Source organism: Suncus etruscus, chromosome 18, assembly GCF_024139225.1.
Source record: "Suncus etruscus isolate mSunEtr1 chromosome 18, mSunEtr1.pri.cur, whole genome shotgun sequence".
In the NCBI taxonomy this organism is placed as follows: domain Eukaryota; kingdom Metazoa; phylum Chordata; class Mammalia; order Eulipotyphla; family Soricidae; genus Suncus; species Suncus etruscus.
In genome coordinates this window covers 21,194,301-21,220,235 of record NC_064865.1, presented here as the reverse complement: position 1 = coordinate 21,220,235, position 25,935 = coordinate 21,194,301, and the positions used below count along the sequence as shown (strand labels likewise).

General features: G+C 46.4%; 1 protein-coding gene across 1 annotated transcript in view; it reads left to right on the top strand.

The window, feature by feature from the left end:
• TIAM2 (TIAM Rac1 associated GEF 2) overlaps positions 1–25,935 on the top strand; it is a 101,201-nt gene that overhangs the window by 27,135 nt on the left and 48,131 nt on the right. Inside the window, exons 8-13 of the mRNA XM_049765459.1 lie at positions 1,364–1,435; positions 8,106–8,267; positions 11,292–11,396; positions 12,421–12,499; positions 15,869–15,961; positions 16,927–17,190. Of these exons, the coding sequence (XP_049621416.1) occupies positions 1,364–1,435; positions 8,106–8,267; positions 11,292–11,396; positions 12,421–12,499; positions 15,869–15,961; positions 16,927–17,190 (775 nt within the window). The remainder of the gene's footprint in view (positions 1–1,363; positions 1,436–8,105; positions 8,268–11,291; positions 11,397–12,420; positions 12,500–15,868; positions 15,962–16,926; positions 17,191–25,935) is intronic.

Genomic DNA, 25,935 nt, shown 5'->3' with positions numbered 1-25,935 from the left:
TAGACTCCAGTTTTATGCAATAAAACATTGTCATGAGATCTGTAATGATTCTGCAATGGCATCAGCTCTATAGGGACGTGGTAGGACTTTTGCCCTCACAGCTTCCAAAGAGAACCTGAAAGGGGAGGGGTTCACCCTCGGGGCAGTGTCGGCCCTTATCCCAGACATGACTTCTCTGCTTCTCTAGCCCTTGATTGAATATTTTGATTTTAAAAAGACAGGGGCCAGAGGGAAAGCACTATGGTAGTGCATTTGCCTTGATTGTGGCCAACACAGGACTGACCCTGGTTCAATCCCTGGGAGCCCATATAGTTCCCCAAGCCTGCCAGGTATGGTTTTTGAGTGCACAGCCAGGAGTAACTCCTGAGTGGCACCAGGTGTGAACCAAAAACAAAACAAAAAGAGACATGAAACTATTGTGTGGGTATTTCTATAACTGACTTGATGTAGTAGGTGTCCAGAAATGTTTGTGTACTATGGCCTGGAGCAATCGCACAGCAGGTAGGGGGTTTGCCTTGTACACAGCTGACTCAGGTTCAATTCCTAGCATCCCATATAGTCCCAGGAGCTATATCTGTGCTCAGAGCCAAGAGTAACCCTGAGTGCCACTGGGTTTGAACCCCCTCCACCCCCAAAAGGCAGTCCTTTTAAAATAAATGAAAACAAAAGTTTATGTACTATTCTTTACTGCTTATTATTCTACAATAATATCTCAAATATAAAAAAATAAAAAAGTAAATTATTGTAATTTTTTCTATCTAAAAACAGTCATATAATGTTTAATTATATGTCTTCCCAATATTTAGCCCAGCACAAGTTAAAAATAATTTTAAGTTTGAATTTGGCCATTTTGGCCAATTAACTTTGAACTCTGTTCCACGGATGACATGATTTATTTGTTTTGTTTTGTTTTGTTTTGTTTTGTTTTTGGGGGGTCACACTCAGCAGCACTCAGGGGTTTCTCCTGGCTCTATACTCAGACATCGCTCTTGGCAGGCTCGGGGGACCTTATGGGATACAGGGATTCAAACCACTGTCCTTCTGCATTCTAGGCAAACACCTTACCTCCATGCTATCTCTTCGGACCCCGGATGACATGATTTATATATGGATGATGGGGTAGAAAATTAACTATATGACCTAGCAGGAAGAAAAGGTGTAGCTTTTTTTCTTTAAAGTGAAACTTAACATGTAGTTAATAAAGTAGTTAATAAAGTTAATAAAGTAGTTAATAGCACAGGTCATGAAACAAAAATTCTAAGGAGTTATAGAACTTGGATTTTCAAATACTAGAGCAGGGTCATTGCCAGATGAATATTGTAAATCCAGCTCATTGATCTTTCTCTTCCTCCTTGCCTACCAGATATTCGATTCAAGTGGCAGCCAGGGATTTTCTGGAACTCAGCTACCTCAGAACTTCAGTCATTCCTGTGAGGTAAACCTTGCTACCATATTTGATATGAATGACACAGAAGCTGAATTAGGTTGGGAGGTACTAATCAGGCTCTGGCTAAAGCTGTTGAAGCCATGTTGAATTCAGATGGTCCCTAGGAAGTGACTAAGATAGTCTCAGAATATTGAATATCACCTGACAAACATCAGAATAGAAGCTTTCACTTTATTCTTATATGTGGGCTCCTTTGTGAGTTAAGGGGTCTGAAAGTTGCTTTTCCTCAGGTGACAGGGCTGTCCACAGAGACATATTTATAACAGGAAGCTGACAGACTGCTTCCCTGCACCCACAACACAGCTGAGAATGGGTTCTCCAGTAGTGTCCAGAATCACATTTGCCTGAGTATTTGCCTGGGCCCTTCCTGAGAAGATTTGGAGATTGAAGAGTTGTCAGACTTTATCCCTCAGACCCTCCCCTTCCCTTTGAAGCTGTTTGATGTGCTACCCTCAGTTTTCTGTCTTCTTAACCTTGTTTCTTGTATCTTATGGCTTTTAGAGGAGGTTGTAACCAGTTTTTAAGTGGATTTTATGGTCAGATGTCATAGACTTTTGCAGAAGCCATCAGTATTATTTGAGAACATGCAAGGGAGTGACTCCCAGTGAATGAGAAATTTAGCTCAAAGAATTGAGGATGGGTGGAAGGTTGGCATGGCTCTGGGCTGGGTTCCAGAGAAGTGAGAGTAAAATTTTCTAGTGATTCTAGAGTATGGGCCAGACAGCTATTTTTTCCTATCAGCCACCACGGGGGTCTGGAAAGAAGGTTCTGGAATGGGGGTGGGCATCTCATTCTGAAATTGGATAGAAAATCTGTGCTCTACTCTTGTTCCCCTTTGCCTACCAACTTCAGAGGCCATGAACTGTGAGAGGATAGGAATGGACCAGGCTCTCTTTCTCACATCTGGCCTCTATTTTGTCTACACCCCACTATCCCAGTGAGTGTCAGGAACTGGGGAGCCAAATCCTGGCCCCATGACCTTCCTTTTTTTTTTTTTTTTAATTCACTTAACTAATCAGTAGACCCAAGCACTTCCACTTCCTGCCATTTCATTTCTTGACTCGGGCATGAATGAAAATATAGCTCAGAGTCCCGTACCCCTCAGTCCTGGTGGAAAATCATCATGTCTGTCCACACAGGGATGGACCTTGGGGAGACCTTTCTGTTGCTATGCTAGAGTGAGTCCTATGCAGTGAAAGCTGACCTAACTGTTGTCTGGCTCATGTGCTGTGGGCTGGGATGGTACCAGCACAGCCCTTCAAGCTCTGGTGTGGACAGAGACAGGATGGGAGCACTTCTGCAAAAAATGGCCTGTGGGTCTGATAGTGATGACAGGATTTTTGCTGCCTGTGCCCTAGTTGGGTGGCAGTACCTAAAAACAGGGTTTGTGTGTCTGTGTTTGTATTCCTGTCATTGTGGATCTCCCCCTCTGGCTGCTGGGGAGGTCCATGTGCCTGCAGGTTATTGCCATGTGGAGCTGCTGGCTAGACTCATGCTCATGTACAACCTCACACCAACCATATCAGAGACTTTCGGTACCTTTCCTTCTTCTTTGATTATAGTACACAGAGGCCCTTTGGTTAGTGTCAGTGCAGTAAAAATCTATTATTTTCAGGTTGTCTCTCTTTCAGGAGGAAATAACTGTAAAGTTCTTAGAAATTAAAAATTGGGGTTATGGAAGAACTTTTGTGTTAAAAGAACTGCCATTGGTTGTGGGAAATAAAGGTAGCTAGAATGACTTTGCATGGTCAGAGTATAGCAAGAGCTTATTTTAATTGGCTTCATGGTATCCAATGACCCACTTTTCATTTGTTGACAAGCCCCATCTTTTTGGTTGGTATCTTTGTTATAAGGCCACTCCTGGAAGTGCTTGGGACTTACTGCTGGCTTTGTGCTCAGGGGTCAGTCCTGGTGGGATTTGGGGAACCGTATGGGGTGTTGGGGTTTCACACCCAGATTGGCTGCATCCACAACAGGTGCCCTACTCATTGTACCATCTCCTTGGCTATTGACCAGCCTATTTTGCTGTAAGAAGTGAGAGAGTGTATTGCTACATTTGTGTGTTTATGTGTGTATGTGTAATAGGGGACCACAACCAATGGGGTTCAAGACTCTACCAGTGATGCTAGAGGGGCATTAGGCTACCCCCAGTAGTACTGAGGGACCATGTGGTAGCAAGGATTGAGCCAGCACCTCACACATGCTAAGCTTGGGTATCACCACTTAAGCCATCTTCCTGACCTCCATGCAGATGTTCCCTATTCCTGGAAATTAAGCATTGCTTCTGGTAGAGGGACAATCTAAGAACCTCCCTGTCATTTGCACAGCTGTTTCAGTCGTGTTTCAGGCTGCTGTCCACTCTGCTGTATGGTGGTGTATTCTGAAAACTAGAATAAAATAGAACCACAGATTGAAGAGCTCTATGTATATTCCTGGGGCTTCAACTTCCTCCTGGAACTGTTGGATCCTGGCTGTTACATTTCATGAGCTCCCCTCTGCCAGCCTTTTCTCAGAGAATGCCAGCCACATACCAGCCTAGCTGGATGCAGTCAGTGTATTGTGTGCCTTAGTGTGACCCTACAGGTGGCCATAGGCCTTGGGGGTGTGTGGTAGAGGGGGGCCCTGTCCTTCTTTCTTGTGCATCATGTCCCAGTCCTGGGTGCATCTTCTTGATCTGAAATCTGTTTAGGTGGGAACATTTTGGTGAAGATTCTGGCTAGCCAGAATCCAAAGCTTTGTGTCTTGCGTCCAGAAGTCACTGACTTTTGGAAGTCAGTCTAGAAGAGGTTGGTCTTCTAGAGCGTTTGCAGGGAGTGGTTTGGAATGTCGAGTCACTACAGGCTCCCCACTAAGGCCCAGCCGTGTGGCTGACACAGCCCCAGATACTTAACTGCAGGAACTGGCAGCCCCTGGCTTTGGCTCTCACCCCTGGAAAATGGGACTGGGCTGGGCTGGAGGAGAGGGGGTCGTCTCAGCACTGTGTGGCACCGAATGAATGAAGTATTGTCCTGTTAGTCATTAATTCCAAACTGGGGGAAAAAAAAGATGCAAACTTATTTTTCTCCTTTGGAAACTTTGAATGAAAAGACTCACTTTGGATCAGAATGTCGCCAACTATGTAAAGAGCATGATTTGTCTGGATGGGTGTATGCTTAGCGAGATCCTGGGGGGATGATGGGCTTGTAGTAGATGGAGAGACAGGCAGGCAGGCAGACGCACGCGTGCGCACACACACACTCTCTCTCTGTCTCTCTCTGTCTCTTTGTCTCTCTGTCTCTGTGTCTGTCTGTCTGTCTGTCTCTCTCTGTCTCTCTGTCTCTGTCTCTGTCTCTGTCTCTCTCTCTCTCTCTCTCTCTCTCTCTCTCTCTCTCTCTCTCTCTCTCTCTCACACACACACACACACACACACACACACACACAGCCATAGGCCTGGCTTCCTTTCATATCAACTGACATTTGGGCGTCTGCCCAGGAAGGAAACCCGCCCTTTCTCCTCGGGCATTCTATGGTAAAGAAAAGCCACAACACGATGGGCGCTGATTTCTAGTTTGTGTCTTCTGTGCTCCAAGTGATGATCGCAGGCCCTCAGGTCCAGCAGAATCTGCCATTTGGATGCCCCACATGTCCCCTTTCTCTCCCAGAGCTGGACTGTGGCATCCCTTGCTCTGCCTTGTGCCGTTTCCTTGACCCTCGAAGCAGCAGCATCAGAAGGGTAATCTGAGAGCGCCTTCTAGAGGTGTGCTTGGCAACTGCATCCCGTTAGAGGAGGCTGCGGTGCTCGAGGTTGGTTGGTCGGGGGTGTGGACCAGTACAAGGGAGCCCATGGGTGTTGCTCTCACTCCCCCAGGCCTTGGTCCCAGCAAAGTTCTCACGCTGTGGCCGGAAGTAGACCAGCTGCTGGACAGAGTGTCTAGAATGTTCTCTTTTCTCTTGCAAGGGACTGTGCAGTATCTGTGACCCACCCGCTTCCCTTGGGCTCTCTTTGACCTTGGGGGCCGGTGGGCGTGATTTCCAACAGACTGTAGAAGACAGGAGTAAAACAAATGGTCGGACAAAGCCACTCTGTGTCCCAACAAGGGCTGTAGAGCAGAGGAAAGAGGGGCGGGTGGAGGAGGGAGGGAGGATGAGCAACCCCAGCATGAAGCAACAGCACAAACTAGAATAAAATATGACACCCCCGAGGCCTCAGAAGATTTAAGTAATGCCTCTGCATAGGTAAAAAAAAATGTTTTTGGTTTATCTTTTGTATGAGGCTTCCCCAGTGGTGCTTGGGAGGTGCATGGTGCCAGGAATTGAGACCTGGGCCCCGTGCACATAAGGCTTGAATTCTCCAACCCTTTGCATCATTTCCTCGACTCTACAACTTTCTGAGCAACATTCTTATCCCTCATCATGCTGAGGGCAAGGATGACTCTCCCTGGGAGGGATGGAAGAATGGTTGGAGTCATCCTGTCATAGCGTCTTCCAGTGGCCTCTGGAACTCAGCAGCCTCTCTGGATAGCCAGTGAAAGGGAGGGGGGTGGGAAACACAGGGCACAGTGAGTCAAATTGAGGCTGGTCTGTGCTTCTCTTGCTTTTAAAGTGCAGTTAAGGGCCAGAGAGAGAGAGCCACAGCGGTAGGGCGTTTGCTTTGCATGCATGGAAGGACCCGTTATCCCATATGGTCCCCCAGCCTGCGGGGGGGGGGTGAGTTCTGAGTGCAGAGCCAGGAGTAACCCCTGAGCGCTGCTAGGTGTGGCCCAGAAACCAATCAATCAATCAATCAATCAATCAAGTTAATTTAAAAAAATAAAGTGTAGTTAAACTTTCCTCTGCAACTTGCCCTGCTGTGAATTTTCTGACCCCACGGCGGCCTCTGCTGGTCGTTCAGCAGAATGCAGCAGGGCCAGCTGTGCCCTCGCTGGTCTCTGCTCGCTAAAGCATCACCTGAGGCTAAGGGACTGGGACCTGGGAGAGAAGGGGGCCATCCCCAAAACTTGGCCCTTGCTGGGAAAGGGCTCTCCCTGCTGCCGCCTTGCATCATTGTCCCCTGGGTGCCAGCCTCCCCTTTCCTTTCCCCTTGACACTTAGGATTCACAGCCTTGCTGTCTTTCCAAGAAAGTGGCAGATCTAGAGGCGCCACCTCAGAGAGGAGGCCCAGGTGCAGTAAAAGACAGCCCGGGAAAATGGAGACTTCTCTTCTATCCCCCAACCGGCTCATTTCTACTTTGTGCTAAGGTATCTTCTAAGTAAGCACCGCCAATGCTTTGTGGATTGTCTGGGCGTGGTGCAACACTTACACCCACACTTGGTGGTGCTCAGGGGTCATTCCTGGTGGTGCTCGGAGGACCATAAGCAGTGCCAGGCATTTGAACTGGGGTTGGCCATGCACAAGGCAAATGCCTTTGAGGCCTTGTACTAACAATGCCTTTGAGGCCTTGTACTAACTCTCCAGACTATTTTAGTTGGTTTTATTTAAGTTTGGGGGCGCCACGCCCAGCTGTGCACAGGTTCAGTCAGCCACGTGCAAGGCAAGCACTCGCCATGCAATACTTCAATCTGTTTCCTATTTTAGTCTTTTAAAAATAATAATAAATGTTGGGGGGGCGGCGGAGAGATAGCACAGCGGCGTTTGCCTTGCAAGCAGCTGTCCCAGGACGAAAGGTGGTTGATTCAAATTCTGGCATCCCATATGGTCCCCCGTGCCTGCCAGGAGCTATTCCTGAGCAGATAGCCAGGAGTAACCCCTGAGCACCACTGGGTGTGGCCCAAAAACAAACAAAAAAAAATGTTGGGGATTGCAGGTAAAATCACCAGTCAGTGGTGACCATGGTGTGATGTGGGATATAATCATGTGATTTTCTAGCATCCTCTGATCCATCCGAGTAGCTCAAGGATACTTGGACTGCTCTATGGCTTTGCAGACCAGACACAGGCCTGATCCTGGGCCTGTCACTCCTCCCTTGTCCCTCCTGCTGGTGACTTTGTGATTTGGGCAGTTTAACCACTTGATCTCTGATCCATGTTCTTAGCCTCAGGCTAGCACCAGGGGGAAAACATACTCCTTGTGTCCTTGAGCTCAATATTAGCTGTCAAGAAGGTTCATGTGTGGGCATATTTTGGGCATTGTAGGGAAGATGGCCTGCAGGGGAAACTGGCTTCCATGTTTGGGGAGAGCATGATCCTAAATGGTCCTCACTGTGAAACAGCTGCAAGATAGAGAAGATAGAGGTGGGCAGAGGCATTGGGACAGAGCTAGGTGATGGGGTAGGGCAGCATTCTGGCTGACTGAGCATTCTTGAGAGTCTATGGAACTCTATTTGTGTGGCTGTCACAGGACCCTGAATCCCAGCACTGAGCGTTGGGAACCCCTGAGCATCACTATCACCCTCTGCCATGGCCTTTGGTCTTATGGGCTCTGACACCCAAGGGCAGTCTGACTGGGTCACCGGGCTAGAGTTCTGCTGGTGCTGCTGAATTTTATTCAGTGCCACATGGGCGAAGAGATGAGAGCAGAGCCCAGCTGTGACCTCACATGGTGAGACCTCCCCCCCACATCTCCATGTGCAGGAAAAGGGGCATCTGTTGAGGCAGGACCGATAGAAGGAGCGGGATTTCCGGAGAGCCCATGCCTCTGCTTCCTATTTATTGGTTTCTATTCTCTGCATTTTAACTTAAGGTGAATGAACTCCTGCATCTCCCTGGGCCAATGGGTGATGGCGTGGCACGAGACAGCTCGTGGGAAATCCAGACTGAAGTTCGCTTTCAGGACAATCAAGAAGTGACCTTAGTGATCAAGCCAGAGCACCGAGTGGAAGATATTTTGACTCTCGCATGCAAGGTAGTGAACAGTGGAGCTGCACACACAAGCATCATGTGTCTGCATAGACATTGCCATGCCTGTTGGATTCTGGACCTCTGAATCCTCACACTCTTGCAGGAAGATCTGCCCTTCAGTCATGGGTTTATTCACAGACATCCTCATTAGCAGTTTTTCCTTTATCTTTTAGAGACTTCCATCTTTTTTGTTTTTGCTTTTTTGCCTTAGGCCACAACCAGTGATGCTTACACATCACATACCAGTGATGCTCAGGACTTACTCCTTGGCTCTGCACTCAGGGGTCACATCCCCTGTGGGGCTCAGGGGACATTATGCGGTGCCCAGATCTACTGCTCACTGTACTCTTGTTCTAGTCCTGATGCCTGTTGGAGAAACCACTACAGGGTGCTGGCCTTTGGCTCCTTGAGGAACCTGAGCACTTTTTTTTGTTTGTTTTGTTTTTGGGTCACACCCGGCAGCGCTCAGGGGTCACTCCTGGCTCCATGCTCAGAAATCACTCCTGGCAGGCTTGGGGGACCATATGGGATGCCAGGATTCAAACCACCGTCCTTCTGCATGAAAGGCAAATGCCTTACCTCTATGCTATCTCTCCGGCCCCCTGAGCACTTTGATGGAAATTATTTATATCTGCTTTTATATCAAGAATGTTTTCAGGGGGCCAGAGAAATAGCACAGTGCACATGGCTGACCTATGACAGACCCGGGTTTGATTCCCGGCATCTCAGATGATCTGCTGAGCAATTTCTGAGTGCAGAGCCAGGAGTAACCCCTGAGAGCCTCCAGGTGTGGCCCTAAAACAAAACAAACAAACAAACAAACAAACAAAAAGAATGGTTTCAAAGTCTGCTCTTATTTATTTGCATAATGAGAATGGCTAGATTATTTTTTGCTTATTATGCAAATGAGGTTTTCCTTGTGTGTGTGTGTGTGTGTGTGTGTGTGTGTGTGTGTGTGTGTAGTGTAGTGTTTTGTGGAGGAGGACGAGGTGGTTTGGGCATATGTGTCTTGCCCATGGCTCTGTGTTTGGGTTCACACCTAATGGAGTGCAGGGGACCTGTGGGTGTCAGGGATCAAAACCGGGTCTGCTGCATGCAAGGCAAGGGCCCTACCTGCTGTACTAGCTCTCCAGCTGTAGGTTTTCCTTCTAAACAAGAAATTTCTCTGGAGAGCCTAAGAGAGCCATGCAATATAGATGGAGTCACAGCGCATTTAGACCATAAGAGGGCGCCATAGAGCTTCCTTAGTCTAAGCTTTCAGAACAGGAAAATCTTTGAAATATGAAAATAACAAAGAGTTTGGTGACTCTTTGCCAGGAACTCAACAGCTGTGGATGGCTTTTTCATTTAGTTTTCCTTTGTCACACTGACATAGCCATAGGATACCAGAGATTTTTACAGATAGTTTACATTAAGAATTTGATGTCCTTGGTCTAAGGATGTATTTTATAGCAAAGTGAAGCTTGGGTAGACTTTGGCTCTGCTCTTCAGAAAAAAAAAAGAAAAATGACAAAAAACTTAAAAAAAAAAAAAAACAAAACAAAAAACAAGGGCCCGGAGAGATAGCACAGCGGCATTTGCCTTGCAAGCAGCTGATCCAGGACCAAAGGTGGTTGGTTCGAATCCCGGTGTCCCATATGGTCCCCCGTGCCTGCCAGGAGCTATTTCTGAGCAGACAGCCAGGAGTAACCCCTGAGCACTGCCGGGTGTGGCCCAAAAAAACCTAAAAAAAAAAAAAAGAAAAAAAAGAAAAATGCATTTCTTTGGATTCCTTTACATAAGGAAATATTCAGCCAGTTAGTAGGATTGTTCTATGTATTTGATCCCAGTTATTCAGCTAATAATTTTGTAAGTCATACAGAGACTTAAAATTTATAGAAGGAATAGATAAGTTATACCTCATTAGGATGGAAGTAGACATAATTTCTCATTGTTAAAAGGGGTCGGGGCAATGGCACAGCAGGTAGAGTGTTTGCCTTGGACATGTCCAACTTGGGCTTGATCCTGGGTATCCAGGATCCAGGCCTGCCAGGAGTGATATCTGAGTGCAGAACCAGGAGTAACTCCTGAGTGTTGCCATGTGTAGCCCCCCAAAAAAGTGTGTGTGTTAGTGATAAAGAGAGAAACAGGAAAGAGATACAGAGACACAGGGAGAGATGATTATGTTTTCTTTTGAAAACTGGGGAAGGAAATACCCAACTCTCCATAATCTCTGCACTATGAGATTATTCTTTTTTCTTTTGTTTTTTTGGGGGGTCACACCCGGCACTGCTGAGGGGTTACTCCTGGCTTTATGCTCAGAATTTGCTCCTGGTAGGTTTGGGGGACCATATGGGATGACAGGATTCGAACCACCGTCCTCTGCATGCAAGGCAAATGCTCTACCTCCATGCTATCTCTCCGGCCCCATGAGATTATTCTTAACTTTATACATATATTTGCTTTACATACCTAAGACTTGGATTACATCCCAAATACCCCCTACCCCTAAAGACAAATAACATTTGCTGAAATGGTAAGCTAGACTCATCAAGATAAGTAGTCAATGAAAACAGTCTTAGAAATAATTACTTGTTCCTCCTTTTGTTCCTTTGTTTTATTTTTTGGGCCATACGTGACAGGATTTAAGGTCACTCTTGACATTTCTTGGGGTACCCTGTGGTGCTGAGAATCAGACAGGGCTTATGTATGTGAAGTCTGGGTCAGCCCATAACATTTCTCTCCTGCTAAGAGACAGAAAAATTTAGTTCCATTTTATTTTGTTTGTTTTATTTTAGTTTATTATTGTGTTTACTCTGCATCCATACCCCCAGTGGTGAGAGGAATTTAACCCAGGCCTGCTGCCTGCCCACTGAGCCATCTCTCCTGCCCACCTTGTTTGTATTGACCTCTGAACATCTGTTTAGGTTCTGACAGAGTATGCATGTATGTGGGTCTGTATCTTAGTATTCTGTTTGTTTTTTACTAAGTCTGCTGAACAATGAAAGATGAACAGTTACAATCTGAGTAACTGTCTTTGTCTTATCAGATGAGACAGTTGGATCCCAACCACTACGGCCTCCAGCTTCGAAAATCAGTTGATGAGAACGTTGAGTACAGCATCCCCTCACCTGATGATTACATGCAAGAACAGGCAAGTTTGTCCCAGGTAGCCTGGTCCAGCCTGATTCCTCTGTGACATTCTTAGAAAGCTGGGTGAGGGGGACAGACTTTTTCCTTTCTGCATGAACCATTACAGCCTAGCTCCACCCCCTACACCCTTCTCCAGAAATGGTCCAGGCTCCGTGATTTAATTTTATCAAACTGCCAAGCCACTAAACTTGTTTCAGATCTATAGTCCTGGAAACATCAATATCTTACAGTCGTTTAAGTCCAGTAGTATCACAGGACATCTGATGGGAAAGTTCCATAGCAATCTGCCAATCTCAGTGAGCCTAAACCATAACACAGAAGGCTCAGCTAGCACCAACCACAACCCAGTAAATTCTTTTTTTTATTTTTATTTTTTTTGTTTTTTTGCGGGGTCTCACCCAGCAGTGCTCAGGGGTTACTCCTGGCTCTACACTCAGAAATGGGTCCTGGCAGGCTCAGGGGACCACCATATGGGATGCCGGGATTCGAACCACTGTCCTTCTGCATGCAAGGCAAACGCACTACCTTCATGCTATCTCTCTGACCCAGCCCACTAAATTCTTAGACACTGACTTTCCTAATACAATGGAGAGCTAGGAAGATCATTCCACATGGACCCTTTTAGTCTAAGTTTTAATCATTCCATTTGCCTTTGTGTGTAACAAACAATATGAAGTAAATTTGTTGGTGCTTGCGTGAAGGCAGGCTAGGGTGGTAGGTGGGAGATTGGGGATACTGATGGAGGGGAGGTCACACTGGGGGTGGGATTGGTGTTGAAACATTGAATGCCTGAAACAACTATATTATGAGCAACTTGGTAAAGCATGGCGCTATAATAAAAATTAGAGAAACAAAAGAACAGTCAGATTTGTTTAAAAAATCTGGTTGTGGATCTGGGGGTGAACACAGGCAGAATCTCATTTAAATGTGTTCACTGTGGCCTCTAGTTTAGAAAGAATCAGAATAATTTTCCAGGGTCTCAGGCCATGCAGTCATCTTATTTTGTCATGTTTGTTTGTTTGTAGGTTTTTGATGAAATCGAAGTCTTTCCTCTGAATGTGTGTGATGTGCAGCTCACCAAGACTGGTGCCATGTCTGACTTTGGTAAGCACCAGCCACCTCCTTGAGTGGGCGTGGTAGGACTTGCCTAGCCGATTTGGTCTCACTATTCTCTTGTCTGAACCTAAAATTCTTCCCCATTTAATATATTTTTAAAAATGTTGTGTAGTTTTTGAACTTTCTGTTCTTCTTTTTTTTGGTTTTTGGGTCACACATGGCAGTGCTCAGGGGTCACTCCTGGCTCCATGCTCAGAAATCACTGCTGGCAGGCTCAGGGGAACATATGGGACGCCATGATTCGAACCAATGACCTTCTGCATGAAAGGCAAATGCCTTACCTCCATGCCATCTCTCCAGCCCCCTTTTTTATTTGAGCGGCGCTCAGGGATTACTCCTGGCTCTGTGTTCAGAAATCGCTCCTGGCAGGTTTGGGGGACCATAAGGAATGCCAGGGGTTGAACCCAGATCAATCCTGGTCAACAGTGTACAAGGCAAATGCCCCACGGCTCCCCGTTCTTCATTTCTCTTTATCTTAGGTAGCAGGTGACTATGTTAGGGAAAATGCCAAAGCAATGAAAAGGAACCTTATAAAAATGGATGAGACATATGGAACAGTGGTGACAAAAATATAACACAATGAGTTGAAGTGTGTGTACTTTGCTTTTCTAACTCAGACGTCTTGACAGTTATTTTCATCTACGCCTTTGCTTCCAGCTTACTTTTAGCCCTTCGAGTGCTACCTCCCAACAGCCCACCTCTCTGTATAAACACGGTCCTCTCACTGTACTCAGTCTTCCTGAAGAAGCCTGACCACTAGGCTTTAGCTCTAGTTTAGCATAAAGAATCAGTGTTACCCAGATCACCTGGTCATATTTAATTCTTGCTTTTCTTCTGAAGTCTGCCTCAGTCTCTTCATAGAAGGTGACCCTGTCTTACAGTTTAGCTCCGTTTTTTATTGGTTCCTTTTGTCACAGAAAAACATTGGTGAAATAAGACTAATTTTAGAAATCTTATATCTCACCTTCTTTTTGTTTTTTGGTGTGGGGCACACCCAGTGTTGCTCAGGGGTTACTCCTGGCTCTGTGATCAGAAATCACTCCAGATAGGCTCGGGGGACCATGTGGGCTATCAGGGATCGAACCTGGGTCTATCCCAGGTTGGCTGTGTGCAAGGCAAACACCCTACCGCTGGGCTTTCGCTCTGGCCCATGTCTTACCTTCTTAAATGCACTAATATAAGTCTGCTCCTTAAAATGACACAAGTAAATGGTACTTGTTATTTTTGTTCAGAGTTCCTTGCCAGAGGTCAGGGAGGTGACTCAAGTGACAGATTGCCTGCCTGGCACATTCAGGACCTTGAGTCCATTCTTGGCCTATGTCTTTCCTCTGGCCCCCGAGTCTCATGAGGCATGGCCCCAGCACCACTGCGTGTGGCTCTGTTCAGAGGACAGTTGTGATATATACGGAGCAGACAGTGTTCAGTGAAAAGAGACTTTTATATTTTAACCCCCGAACTGAGGTGACCAAGGAGGAGGTATGGACAAGAAGAGACTGGGAACAGTGGAGGATGGTGTCAGAGCAAGGTGGTGACTTTTACCATGAGCGCTGATGCAACTGAGTGGCTTCAATAATGATAAGGGAGCGAGGTTCTCTATTGGGTTTGATTCTTGCTGCTTGATTCAGAGAACTTGATTAACCTATTTGCCTCTTCTATGACATTGAATTCCCCCATCTCTGCCTCTGGTGACCTTGACTCGGCTTTCTACGGCCACCAGTGGCTGTTCTCCTATTTGAGTGCAGAGACTTGAAAAGACCTGGTTGAAGGTTGGCATGTGCCTGAGCCATGCAAGGTGGATTTGGGGGCTGTTCTGAATCATATGAGCAGGTCTCATGAAGCTAGAAGGGAGAGCTAAGGGCTCTGAGTGGAGAGGATGAATTCTCTTCTGGGGTGGCTTGTGCCACTTTTAGAGGTGCGTTGTCTGAATATATCCATCCGTCACCCCTCCATCCATTCATCCATCCATCCACTTATTCATCTATTCATCCATCCATCCATTCACTCATCCATCTATTCATCCATCCATCCACCACCCATCCATCCATTCATCCATTCACTGTCTATCCAATTATTCATCTATCTTTTGATCCATTCATCTATCATTGTCCATCCATCCATTTACCATACATTTTTCTATTTTTTTTTTTTTTTTGGTTTTTGGGCCACACCCTGTGACGCTCAGGGGTTCCTCCTGGCTATGCGCTCAGAAGTTGCTCCTGGCTTCTTGGGAGACCATATGGGACGCCAGGGGATCGAACCGCGGTCCGTCCTAGGCTAGCGTAGGCAAGGCAGGCACCTTACCTCCAGCGCCACCGCCCGGCCCCACATTTTTCTATTTTTCATCCATCCATTTATCCATCAGTGTCCACCTTATCTGATCACTTTGTTTTTGTTGGTTTGTTTTTGTTTGGGGGCCACACCTGGCAGTGTTCAGGATTTGCTCCTGGCTCTGCACTCAGGAATTACTTCTAGCGGGACTTGGGAGGCCAAATGGGATGTTGTGGATCAAAACTGGGTTGGTTATGTGCAAGGTGAGAGTACTCCCTGCTGTGCTATCACTGCAGCCCTAAGGGACAGCTATTTACCAACTATCTCTCTTGCTATCACTGCAGCCCTAAGGGACAGCTATTTACCAACTATCTCTCTTGCTTCATTAGTCTCCATTTACAATTCAAAATGACATTTGAATTGGAGTAAAACGCACATTGCCATAGTTGGCCAGGACAGTTGGGTGACATTAAGTATCTTATTGGAAAACTATGATCATGTTTAGCCTCCTGATCTGGCAAAGCTGGAATTCTATGCCTGTCAGATGACAGTGACTAGTCTCTAGTCTTCTCCACTGCAGCCTGATTTTTTTTTCTTTTCTTTTCTTTTCTTTTTTCTTTTTTTTTTTGAGAACAAGGCAGTTTGACCACACCCAGTGATGTTTAGGGCTTACTCCTGACTCTGTGCTCAGCAGTCATTTCTGGTGGGGGTGGGGGTGAGGGCCATATGTGTTGCCAGGGATTAAACTGGGGCCAGCTATATGCAAGACAAGTTCCTTAACCCTGCTGTTTTTCTCTGGCCTCTCTGACCGTAATAGCCCACTTCTCAGTAGCTCATGTCAGGGAACAGCTCCTGTCTTTGCTAAAATGCCCTCTTGGTGGGCCTCTCGCCTGGACTCTGAAAGAAAATTGCACCCACGGTTTTCTTAACCTTCCTGTCCCATGCCTTCTTCTTTTTCCGGATACGTGTGCTTTCAAAATAGTTGCAATTTGCACTTCCCCAAGCTGCCGTGCTGCAGGGATTGGAGGTTCCGGATGCCTCGAGAGATGACTGGGGGCCTGTCCCCTCCCCCTGTGTTTCCCTTCCCAGGCTTTGCGGTGACAGCGCAGGTGGATGAGCAGCAGCATCTCAACCGGATATTTATAAGCGATGTTCTCCCTGATGGCTTGGCATATGGGGAAGGTCCGTGTAGCACAGGGAGTCTCTGTTCTCTCCTCATTCCCACGGAGGGCATGCAGGCTGGCTGGGCACCTTTCCTCCCTGCGTGGCTGGCAGGGAAGGGCCTCTAGGATTCTAGAACAAATGAACTACAGGTGTTGAAAAATGCCTGTGCATGAGGCTGGAGAGATAGCATGGAGGTAGGGCATTTGCCTTGCATGCAGAAGGTCAGTGGTTGGAATCCTAGCATTCTATATAGTCCCCCAAGCCTGCCAGGAGTGATTTCTGAGTGTAGAGCCAGGAGTAACCCCTGAGCACTGCTGGGCGTGACCTCCCCCCCCAAAGAAAAAAGAAAAAATGAAAAATGCCTATGCAGGAGGGAAGATGGATGGATAGATGATAGATACAGACAGACAGACAGACAGACAGACAGACAGACAGACAGACAGACAGACAGACAGACAGATAGATAGATAGATAGATAGATAGATAGATAGATAGATAGATAGATAGATAGATAGATAGATAGATAGATAGAACAAGCAGGGGGCAGGAAGAGAGAGTTTGTGCAACGGGGCTATAGAGAGAGAGTGCAGGGAGCAGTCAGGAGATACAGAGAGAGTGTATACAGAGTCAGTTGGATGGAGAAGGCAAATGGGAGAAAGGAGAGTTGGGCAGGCAGCCTCAGTGAATCTGAGTTCGGTTCCTGTTCAATACTTTATCCTTTACCTCAGAGCCCTTCATCTCAGAGCCTGAGTGATCCTCTCAGAGTTTCTCAGCGCTTTCCCTTCCATGCAGTCTCACTTCTGCATGGAGCTGAAGTTTGTGGTATCAATACTAAGTGGCCCTGAACACAATAGACTCGGGGACTTCCTTTGAACAAATGGGGCAATCCCGAGAGCAGAGTGTGGTTTGTGCAATGTATAAACACTTCTCTCTGTTCTCTCTCTCCTTTCTCTCTCCCTCTTCCCCTCTTCCTCGTTTTTCAGGGGTGAGGAAAGGTAATGAGAATATGACCTTAAATGGGGAAGCCATGGCGGACCTGGATGTGAGGCAGATGGAAGGCCTGTTGGCTGAGAGGAGTGTGGGACTGACTCTTCTCGCCCGGCCCCCCGCTGACAATGGGACCCTGAGCAGCACCTGCTCAGAGACTGATCTTATCTCAAGGGCCCAGAAAAGCCTACTGCCCCCACCAAATCAGTCCCAGCTGCTGGAGGAATTCCTGGATAACTTGAAGAAGAACACCCCACATGGTAAGGCATGGTCCTCTTCCTTCTGGTAGGAATCTGCGGTGGTTTCTTTTGAGGCTGTTCATTTTTGCTTGCAGACTTGAACTAGGTTAGTTGTGCAAAAATATTTTGATATATATATGGGAGCCATTGCAACTCCTTTGTGCAAGCAAAAATAATTGCTTTTGCATAAAATAGCATTTTTAAAACTATTGATTGAATGATTGATTGATTTCTGGGCCACACCCAGTGGAGCTCAGGGATCCTTCTGGCTCTGCACTCAGAAATCGCCCCTAGGAAAAAAATAAAAAGGGCTGGAGTGATAGCACAGTGATAGGGCTTTTACCTGGCATACAGCTGACACAGGATGGACCTCTGTTCAACCCCCTGCGCCCCATATGGTCTCCCAAGCCAGGAGCGATTTCTGAGCGCATAGACAGGAGTAATCCCTGAGTACCATTGGGTATGCCCCCCCCCAAAATAAAAAACAATAAAAGGGGGGGGTCAGAGTGATAGCACAGCGATAGGGCATTTGCCTTGCAAGGAGCCGACCCAGGACCAACAGTGGTGCAAATCCCGACATCCCATATGATCCCCCATGCCTGCCAGGAGCAATTACTGAGCACAGAGCCAGGAGTAATCCCTGAGCGCTGCCGGGTGTGCCCCCCTTCAAAAAGAAAGAAATCGCCCCTGGCAGGCTGGGGGATTATATAGGATGTCGGGAATCTAACCCCAGGTCAGCCACATGGAAGGCAAACGCTCTACCACTGTGCTGTCTCTCTAGCCCCCAAGTAGCACTTTTTTAAGTTACTCTTATCATGGCTTTATGATTGAAGGTAGATCGAAGTTAACACAAATGCAAAGTGGATTTCTAGTGCGGGGACTTTGAGGTAGAAGTGTCTTGCAGTTAATCTTCCAGAGTCTTGGAGTAGGGGAGGCATTTCAACTTCAAATGGTGCTTGTAGTTATCACTGACCTTTCTTCTCTTCACCTTTTCTATTAAGTTTAACTTCCTTCATGAACAGCAAGTCTTTTTCTTTTCCTTTCTGTTTTTGGGCCACACCCGGTGATGCTCTGGGGTTACTTCTGTGTCTGCCCTCAAGAATCACTTCTGGTGGTGCTCAGGGGATCCTCTGGGATGCCGGGGATCAAACCCATGTTGGCACACCCAAGGCAAGCACCTTCCTCCTGTACTATCTCTCCAACCCAACAGCAAACGTTTTGGGGGTGTGTGTTCAAGGTAAAATATATCTTTGTATGAGGAAAGAATTGAGTCCCTGAGCTTTATTTTCATGCTTCTTTCTTGCATTGCTGGCAAGTAAAGTGGAGGCTCCTACAGACAGTGCTCAGAGACCTAGTTGGCTCCTGCCCCCAGCTCAGGCCAGAGGCTGAGGACTCAACGTCTGTCTGTTTAGCCTGACCCCACCTATCCAGCTGCCCACAGTGTGGGTTTTTTTTCTCTCTTTTGTGGTGCTTATTCTAATAAAAACGACGTGGATTTGCTCCAGTGATGAGGGAAGAAACAACCCTCCCCTCTTCTAGCTGATACAGTGAAATTATGAGGCTGGATGAGTTGTATAGATGGCATGGAATGTCCGGCAGATTCACAGCAATGGTTCCCTCTGCTTCCAGAAGGAGGAGGCAGGTTGGGGAAGCACACCTTAAAATTAACCATCATATTAAGCAGAAAAAAAAAATAGTGAGAACCGGAGGAGTAGCACTACGGGGTGTTTGCCATGCATGAAGCCAGGTTTGATCCCCGGCATTCTGTATGGTCCTCCGAGCCTGCCTAGAGTGATCCCTGAGTGAAGAGCCAGGAGTAAGCTCTGAGCATTGCTGGGTGTACACCCCACAACACAAAGAAAACTAAGCAGTGAGGCAGGAGTGAGGCTGTCTCTGTGGGGCTGGGACTTTGTAGGGTGCGGGAGAAACTCAGCGCCAGTTCAGGGGAGATGATCCCCATGTCCCAGGGTCAGGCTCGTTCATAGCAACGGTTCCCTCTGCTTCCAGAAGGGGGAAACTGGTAAGGGAAGTGCATCCAAAGATCACAGGAAATGAGACAACCAGAGGAGAGGATGTTGCGCTGGGGTGCAGGGTTCACACCATGTTGGAGGCAGTGGGGGTTGCATTGTGGACTGAGTCTCATGCATTGGAACCACCATACCAGTTGGTTCACTGTGTCTTGTCACCTCTGTTGGGCTATTCTAAGCCCACAGTACCCTGTTCTCATGACCCACTCACACAGAGCCTGTTTCCGTAGAAATCCATTATCCTAAAGCAGTCCCAACTCAGAATTAATGCTTTTGCTGCCAATTCATAGAAAGTCCTCGATGTCTGAGTCCATGGCCACCCAAACACAGGGCTCCTTCACGCTGCCCTTCAATGCCCTTAGTATGGGAATTATTCAGAGTTGTGTTTGTTCACTAGGGGAAGCAAGAAGATATTTTGGCGTACTCAGGAAACCAGATACAGTGTGTCAGAACTGCTGTCAGCTACTAGCATTCACTCTTGTACTTTCTCTAGGGCTCTTGTTTATTCTTTGGGGGGAGGGGAGGCATCGGTAGTGCTCAGGAGACCATATGCATTGCCAGGGGTCAACTGAGAGTTGGTCACCTGCAAGGCAAGAGCCTTAACTCCAATGCTATTACTTTCCCTGTGATCAATTCCTTTTTTTTGTTTTTTTTTGGGTCATATCCAGCAAGGCTCAGGAGTTACTCTTTGCTCTGCACTAAGTAAAACCCTTGAACCCCATTTCTTGGTCATTGGTATCTTCCCTGCATCCAAAAGCTCACTTTGTAGCTTGCTGGAACTCACGGGCATAATGTTTTATGGTAGGTGGTAAAGGCTGCATTCAGCAGGATGGTTGTTCAGCCTCTACAAGGAACCTGACCAGCTGCCCCTGGAGGATGGGCATTGGGGGTCCACTTGGAATGATGCAGAAAGTTTAATGTACCCCTCCCCCAAAATGACACAACTTTGGTGATATTTGGACATCTTTTGGGAGGGGGGTTGGGCCACACCTGATGGCACTCAGGAGTTACTCCTAGCTGTGCACTCAGAAATTGATCCCAGGGGCTGAAAAGATAGCATGAAGGTAGGGTGTTTGCCTTGCATGCAAAAGGATGGTAGTTCGAATCCCAGCATCCCATATGGTCCCCTGAGCCTGCCAGGAGTAATTTCTGAGTGTAGAGCCAGGAGTAACTCTTAAGTGCGGCCAGGTATGATCCAAATTCTCCTCCAATAAGAAATCGCTCCTGGCAGGCTCATGGGATCATAAGGAATGCTTGGGATCAAACGCAGGTTCGTCTAGGTTGGCCGTATGCAGTGCAAATGCCCTACTGTTGTGCTATTGTTCCATCCCCTGGACATTATTTTTAAAAAAATTATGTATACATTTATTCTAATAATCATATTGGTATAATTTTATAAGCATTATACCAGAGCAATATCATAGTAGTGAAATTGCTAAGATATATACTGTAATGTCACTTTAAATTCTTTTAAATTAAGTTTTCCTAAATTTTATAATAACACTGTGATTTACCAAGTTGTTCATAATATAGTCATTTCAGGCATTAAATTTGTTCAAACATCAATCCTACTACCACAGTGACCTTCCCTTCACCAGTGTCTCTAATCTCCCACCCACCACTATAGCCTGCCTCCATGCAGACACAAATGAAATTACTTTATATTACTTGTTCTGACACAAAGGCAAATAGAATTATCAAAACTTAGATGAGCAGGGTCATTTTGAAATGATTGTTCGATCTCTCCATGATGTTACTAAAATCAGTGTCTAAGGATTGACAGCTATGGCTGGTGCTAGGTAAACCTTTTGTGTTTCTGTTAGGCTCATTGAGCTTGGTAGATTCCTTCTTTTTTTTTTGGTTTTTGGGTCACACCAGGCAGCGCTCAGGGGTTTCTTCTGGCTCTACGCTCAGAAATCGCTCCTGGCAGGCTCTGGGGACCATATGGGTTGCCAGAATTCGAACCACCGTCCTTCTGCATGCAAGGCAAACACTTTACTTCCATGTTGTCTCTCTGGCCCAGAGCTTGGTAGATTTCTATGGAACTTTCCCACTGGGTTTCCTGGGATACTACTAGGCTGATACTGCTAGCAAATGTTGAGATTTCCATGATCTGTCAATCTGAAACTTATTTCCTAGTATGTTGGCATTTGTCATTACTGCTTGGATAACATGATGAAGGAAGGGAGTGGGGTTCCAGATATGGCTAAGAATCCTGGGCTTCATCAGCTGCTTCTTAGGATTTTCCTGGGCCCAGCAGAGTGTGTGTGTATACATAGGAAAGAGTGAGGTACTTGTTCCACCCTCAGTGTCGCCTCAGCTCTCTTGGCTCCTTCTCAGACAGAGGCTCCACCATGCTCAAGGGACATATACTGACTTATTTTTGTTTTTGTTTTGAGGGGGGTCACACCCAGCAGTGCTCAGGGGTTACTCCTGGCTCTATGCTCAGAAATCACTCCTGGCAGGCTTGGAGGACCATGAGATGCCGGGATTTGAACTACCATCCTTCTGCATGCAAGGCAAACACCCTGCCTCCATGCTGTCTCTCCGGCCCCGACATGTACTGACTTTGTCTCAACTCGACCAATTTCTTGCCTTGCCCTGTGCCTTGTGTTTTGTCATGGAGCAATTAGATCAACAGTTCTGTGAATAGGAGGAACTTCAGAATCCAGAGAAAGAAACGACATAGCTGCCCCCACAGTTCTCATGAAGAGTGAGAAGCAGACCTGCTTTTGGGGATCTAACAAGTGAGAGGAAGGTTCTTGGGATTCTCTTCTTGTCAAGTGAAGGCTTAGTTTCTAAGAGGTCTGGACCACACCATGGAGCTTAGGGACATGGCTGTAAGGTTTTATTCTGAGACTCAGCAGGGAGGGCCCTGCTCGCCTGCTCACTGTTGAGGACTTTGGTAATGTTCACGATGGTCTGAAAGAACTGGATACCCATCTGCACTTTCCAGTCAGCAGGGAGCTGGTCTCTTGCCCACGTATTGCTTTAGAGCTGGAATGGCCGTGATGGAGCACCCTTCTGGTAGATGAACCAAAACACAACTGGAAAGGAGCAGAGTCTGCTTGATTCTAGGGTGGGCCTGTGCTTAAACCTTGAGACTACTTAAGGACACTTAAGGTCTTAGGCTTACCTGGGAGGCACTACTGATCAGGATCCGAGGGTCTTGTACTTGACCTTGGGCACATCTCTCATCCTTCCTCTGTTCTTGAAGGGTCAGAAAGAAAGTAGAAACAGGTTCTTCCTGCAAAATACATTTATTCACTGTGATTAACACAACTATGTAAAACAGGCCTAGGCATGTGCAGTCTTACCAAAGTCTGTGAAGTGAAACAAACAACCAAAAACAAAATAAAGGGCAAAGTAACAATGAACCCAGCTTTCAATTCTGGTTGTACAGCATGTTCACTGCCTCTTTAAATAGAGGCAGGTCCAGACTGCTGGAGAGAAGGTGTTTGTGAAGGCTTCCTAGTAATAGCAGGCTGTCTGCAAGATAAAGTTCACAAAAGACCTTTAAAGCACTAATTACCCCTCACATCACCCTGTGCAGCAGAGCCATGTTATTAGCATGGTAAATGTTATTAGCATGGGTAAATCAAGGCACAGGGATAGTAAGTTGTAACTTGGACAAGGTCACAATCTGTGGGGGAGCAGGACGTAGCTACATTCTCTTGTTTGTACCTTCATGCAGGGGGGACTGTCTGGATGGCCACCCCTTTCATTCTCTTTCATGGTTCCCTAGGAAGCCCAGGGCCAACTCTGAGGTCAGGGAACCATCTTTAGTATATACTAGAAACTGGGCTGCAGTGAGTAGCCTGAAGCTGGGGTGCAGTGAGGATGAAGCAAACAAGAGAGATCTAAGAAATAAAAGCAAGAATTGAGGGGACTCATAGCCTTATGGACTGAGAGCCCAGATTGTCTTCCAAGTAAAGTATTTATTGTTTAGAACCATTAAACACAGGAAGAAGGACAATTATTAACACCCAATTGCCTATTTTGCTAATCTATCTGGGCTAGGCTTTCCCAGAACACATGGGTGCATATACTAGGGACAGCCAATGCTCAGTTCTCTAGAATGACTTCTTCTGGGAGAAGTGGTGGATAAAAGAGTGAATATTGGACCTCTATGAAGAGAGCATTCCCTAACGGTGCTGGCTTTTGGTAATTAGTAATTAAGGGACTTTAATGCACCTTTTCTACTCTCCTCAGACTCATTTTTCCAGCTAAGTGTTTTTATTCCCTGAATGCCTGCAGATCTGACAAGACATATATAATGGGGCCCTTGGTGTCCTGCCTAGTCTTCTGACTCCAGTTCTTTTTTTCTTTTTCTTTTTTTTTCTTTTATTTTTTTATTGTGGCCAAAGTGAATTACAAATCTTACACAGTGATATTTAAGGTACACAATGACAATAAATGAGGGCCTGTCCATCACCAGTGCTCTCCTCCCTTCATCCCTGTTCCCAAGCATATATCCCTTATCTCCCTCCTTTATCTCCCAGAATGCCAGTGTAACTAAAAGCATATATGTTAACTCTAATGTAAACCATTTTTTTAATAGTTCCAGATATTTTTACTGGTGGTTTCTTAAAGGTTTAGAGTCAAATGAGCACTGTAAAAACAATGTTAGAGTGGCAATTAGTGTTTGCATGGGCCCACCAAAGTATGGGGTCATGGAAAGGAAAAACTTTGGCCTAAGTGCAAGGAGACCCTACCCCTGAAGTTTCCAGACATAAGACCATTTCTAGGCTCCAGGCAAACTAGTTTGTCCAATCCAGGTCATTGTCTGTAGTGCCCATACAGTTATATTTTTCACAGTCTCTGTTGTTGGTATCATGTTTCTGTATTGAAGATCTGGAATCTGTATATCCTACATTGAAGTCAGGATGGTGCGGATGACTCCAGCTCTTATCTGGGGTTTTGGGTGGGGAGGAAGGTCTTTCTCAGTCCAGGGAAAGGTCGACTTTTCCTAGCAGTAGTTTCAATGGGCCTGGAGAAATGGTTCATGAGTAGACCATCTACCTTACATATCTGAAAGCTCTGGATTTCAATCTCTGACACTGGAAACAAACCAATAGTTTTTCAATCATGATCCTTGCTCCTCTTTGGACATGGCACCATGATTCTGACCGATCCTGCAGAGTTATGACCTCTCTGTTTCCCATGACTGGGTTCTTTACAAGCCGCTTTGGGAGTTGACTTTGACTGTAAGCTGTAATTTGAGGCCCAGCACCCTCCTTTCTTCTAAACTGGAGAATTCACACACCAAGAGGCCTGTCTGGACAGTGGCTGAGGCCTTGGGTGTTTAGCTGCTTATGAAACTGTTGGTGTTCAGGCAGAGCCAGATTTGTATCCCCTAAAAATACTTTATTCTTGTTTTTTTGTTTGTTTTTGTTTTTTGGGGGGGCATACTTGGCAGTGCTCAGGTTACTTCTGGCTCTGCACTCAGAAATCGCTTCTGGTTCAGGGGACTATATGGGATGCTGGGGACAGAACGTATATCCGTCTAGGGTCAGCCATGTATAGGGCAAACGCCCTAACACTGTGCTACCACTCTGGCCCAAGACACTCTATTCTTTATTCTTCCTACCAGCAGGCAGCACTCGACTCTTAGGCAGGCATAGTGGACATAAGTCCTGTGTTGAGTGTCTGGGACCCCCACCTAGCCACCCGTGTCCTTTCTCTTGGTATCCTGTGTGTATGACTCAGCACAGCACTCCCTCTCTGACCAGTGACTATTCTACTCTCAGCAGCATCTTCAGGTAAAGGTGTCCATCTGCTACCAGAATTGGCTCCATGGCCTGGCTTATTTGTTGTTTAGGTTGCTTCTGGGGCAGTTTAGCTTACATTCTCATTGAGACGTGGATGCTACTCTGTGAAGCTATGTGAGTGTGTCATAGGTAGAGGTTACTGTGTTGAGGTGGTATGGAGGACCCAGCTGGCATGGCTGTGTTGGGTGATTAGTGCTGGAGCTAAAGTTCCCTTTCAGAGCTGGAACCCCCAAGAAGGAGCCCCAAGAAGAAGCCTTGCATCCTTGGGTTATTGCACATTTCCCCACACCCTCCCCACCAATACCTGCTCAGAGGAGATGGGTGTTTTTGCCTCCCCTTCTCCCCTCTTTTCTAAAGGCCTTTTCTTCCCTCTGTCCTAGTTGGCATGGCCATGGCCCATTCCTTGCTGTCAGTAGCTGCTGTAGTGCTGGCCTATTGGTGGTGCTTAGATCCTAGTCAACTACAAGCCACCACTGCACTGTCTCATCTTTCAGTCACTTTCCTCCATCTTCCAAACTGGCACTGGGGTAGAGCATTGGCAGCTGGGATGTGACTTCTGGCTAAATGGACCAGGACGGTGATTGATTCCATATGTGCCCAGCATGATATTTACCCTCTAAAAGAATGGCCAACAGGACCCTCCCTCAACAAGAGCATTCAGACCTTTGTCTTGATTTTCCTTGACTCAAGAATTAGAGCTCTGGTGAGGGAAAGGTCACACTGATGATGGGATTGGTGATTGAACACTGAATGCCTAAAACGACTGTGGTATGCACAACTTGATAAATCACGGTGATATAATTAAAAACTAGGAAAAAAATGAGAAAAAAATTAGAAAAGAAATGAGAGGAAAATTAGAAGAAAAAATATCTCAATGATGAAATAAAAAGGAGAAACAAGGGAACAATACATTGTCAAGGTCATCAGAATTGAAAATTTTGTCTATGACACTGAGCTTACATGGAGCA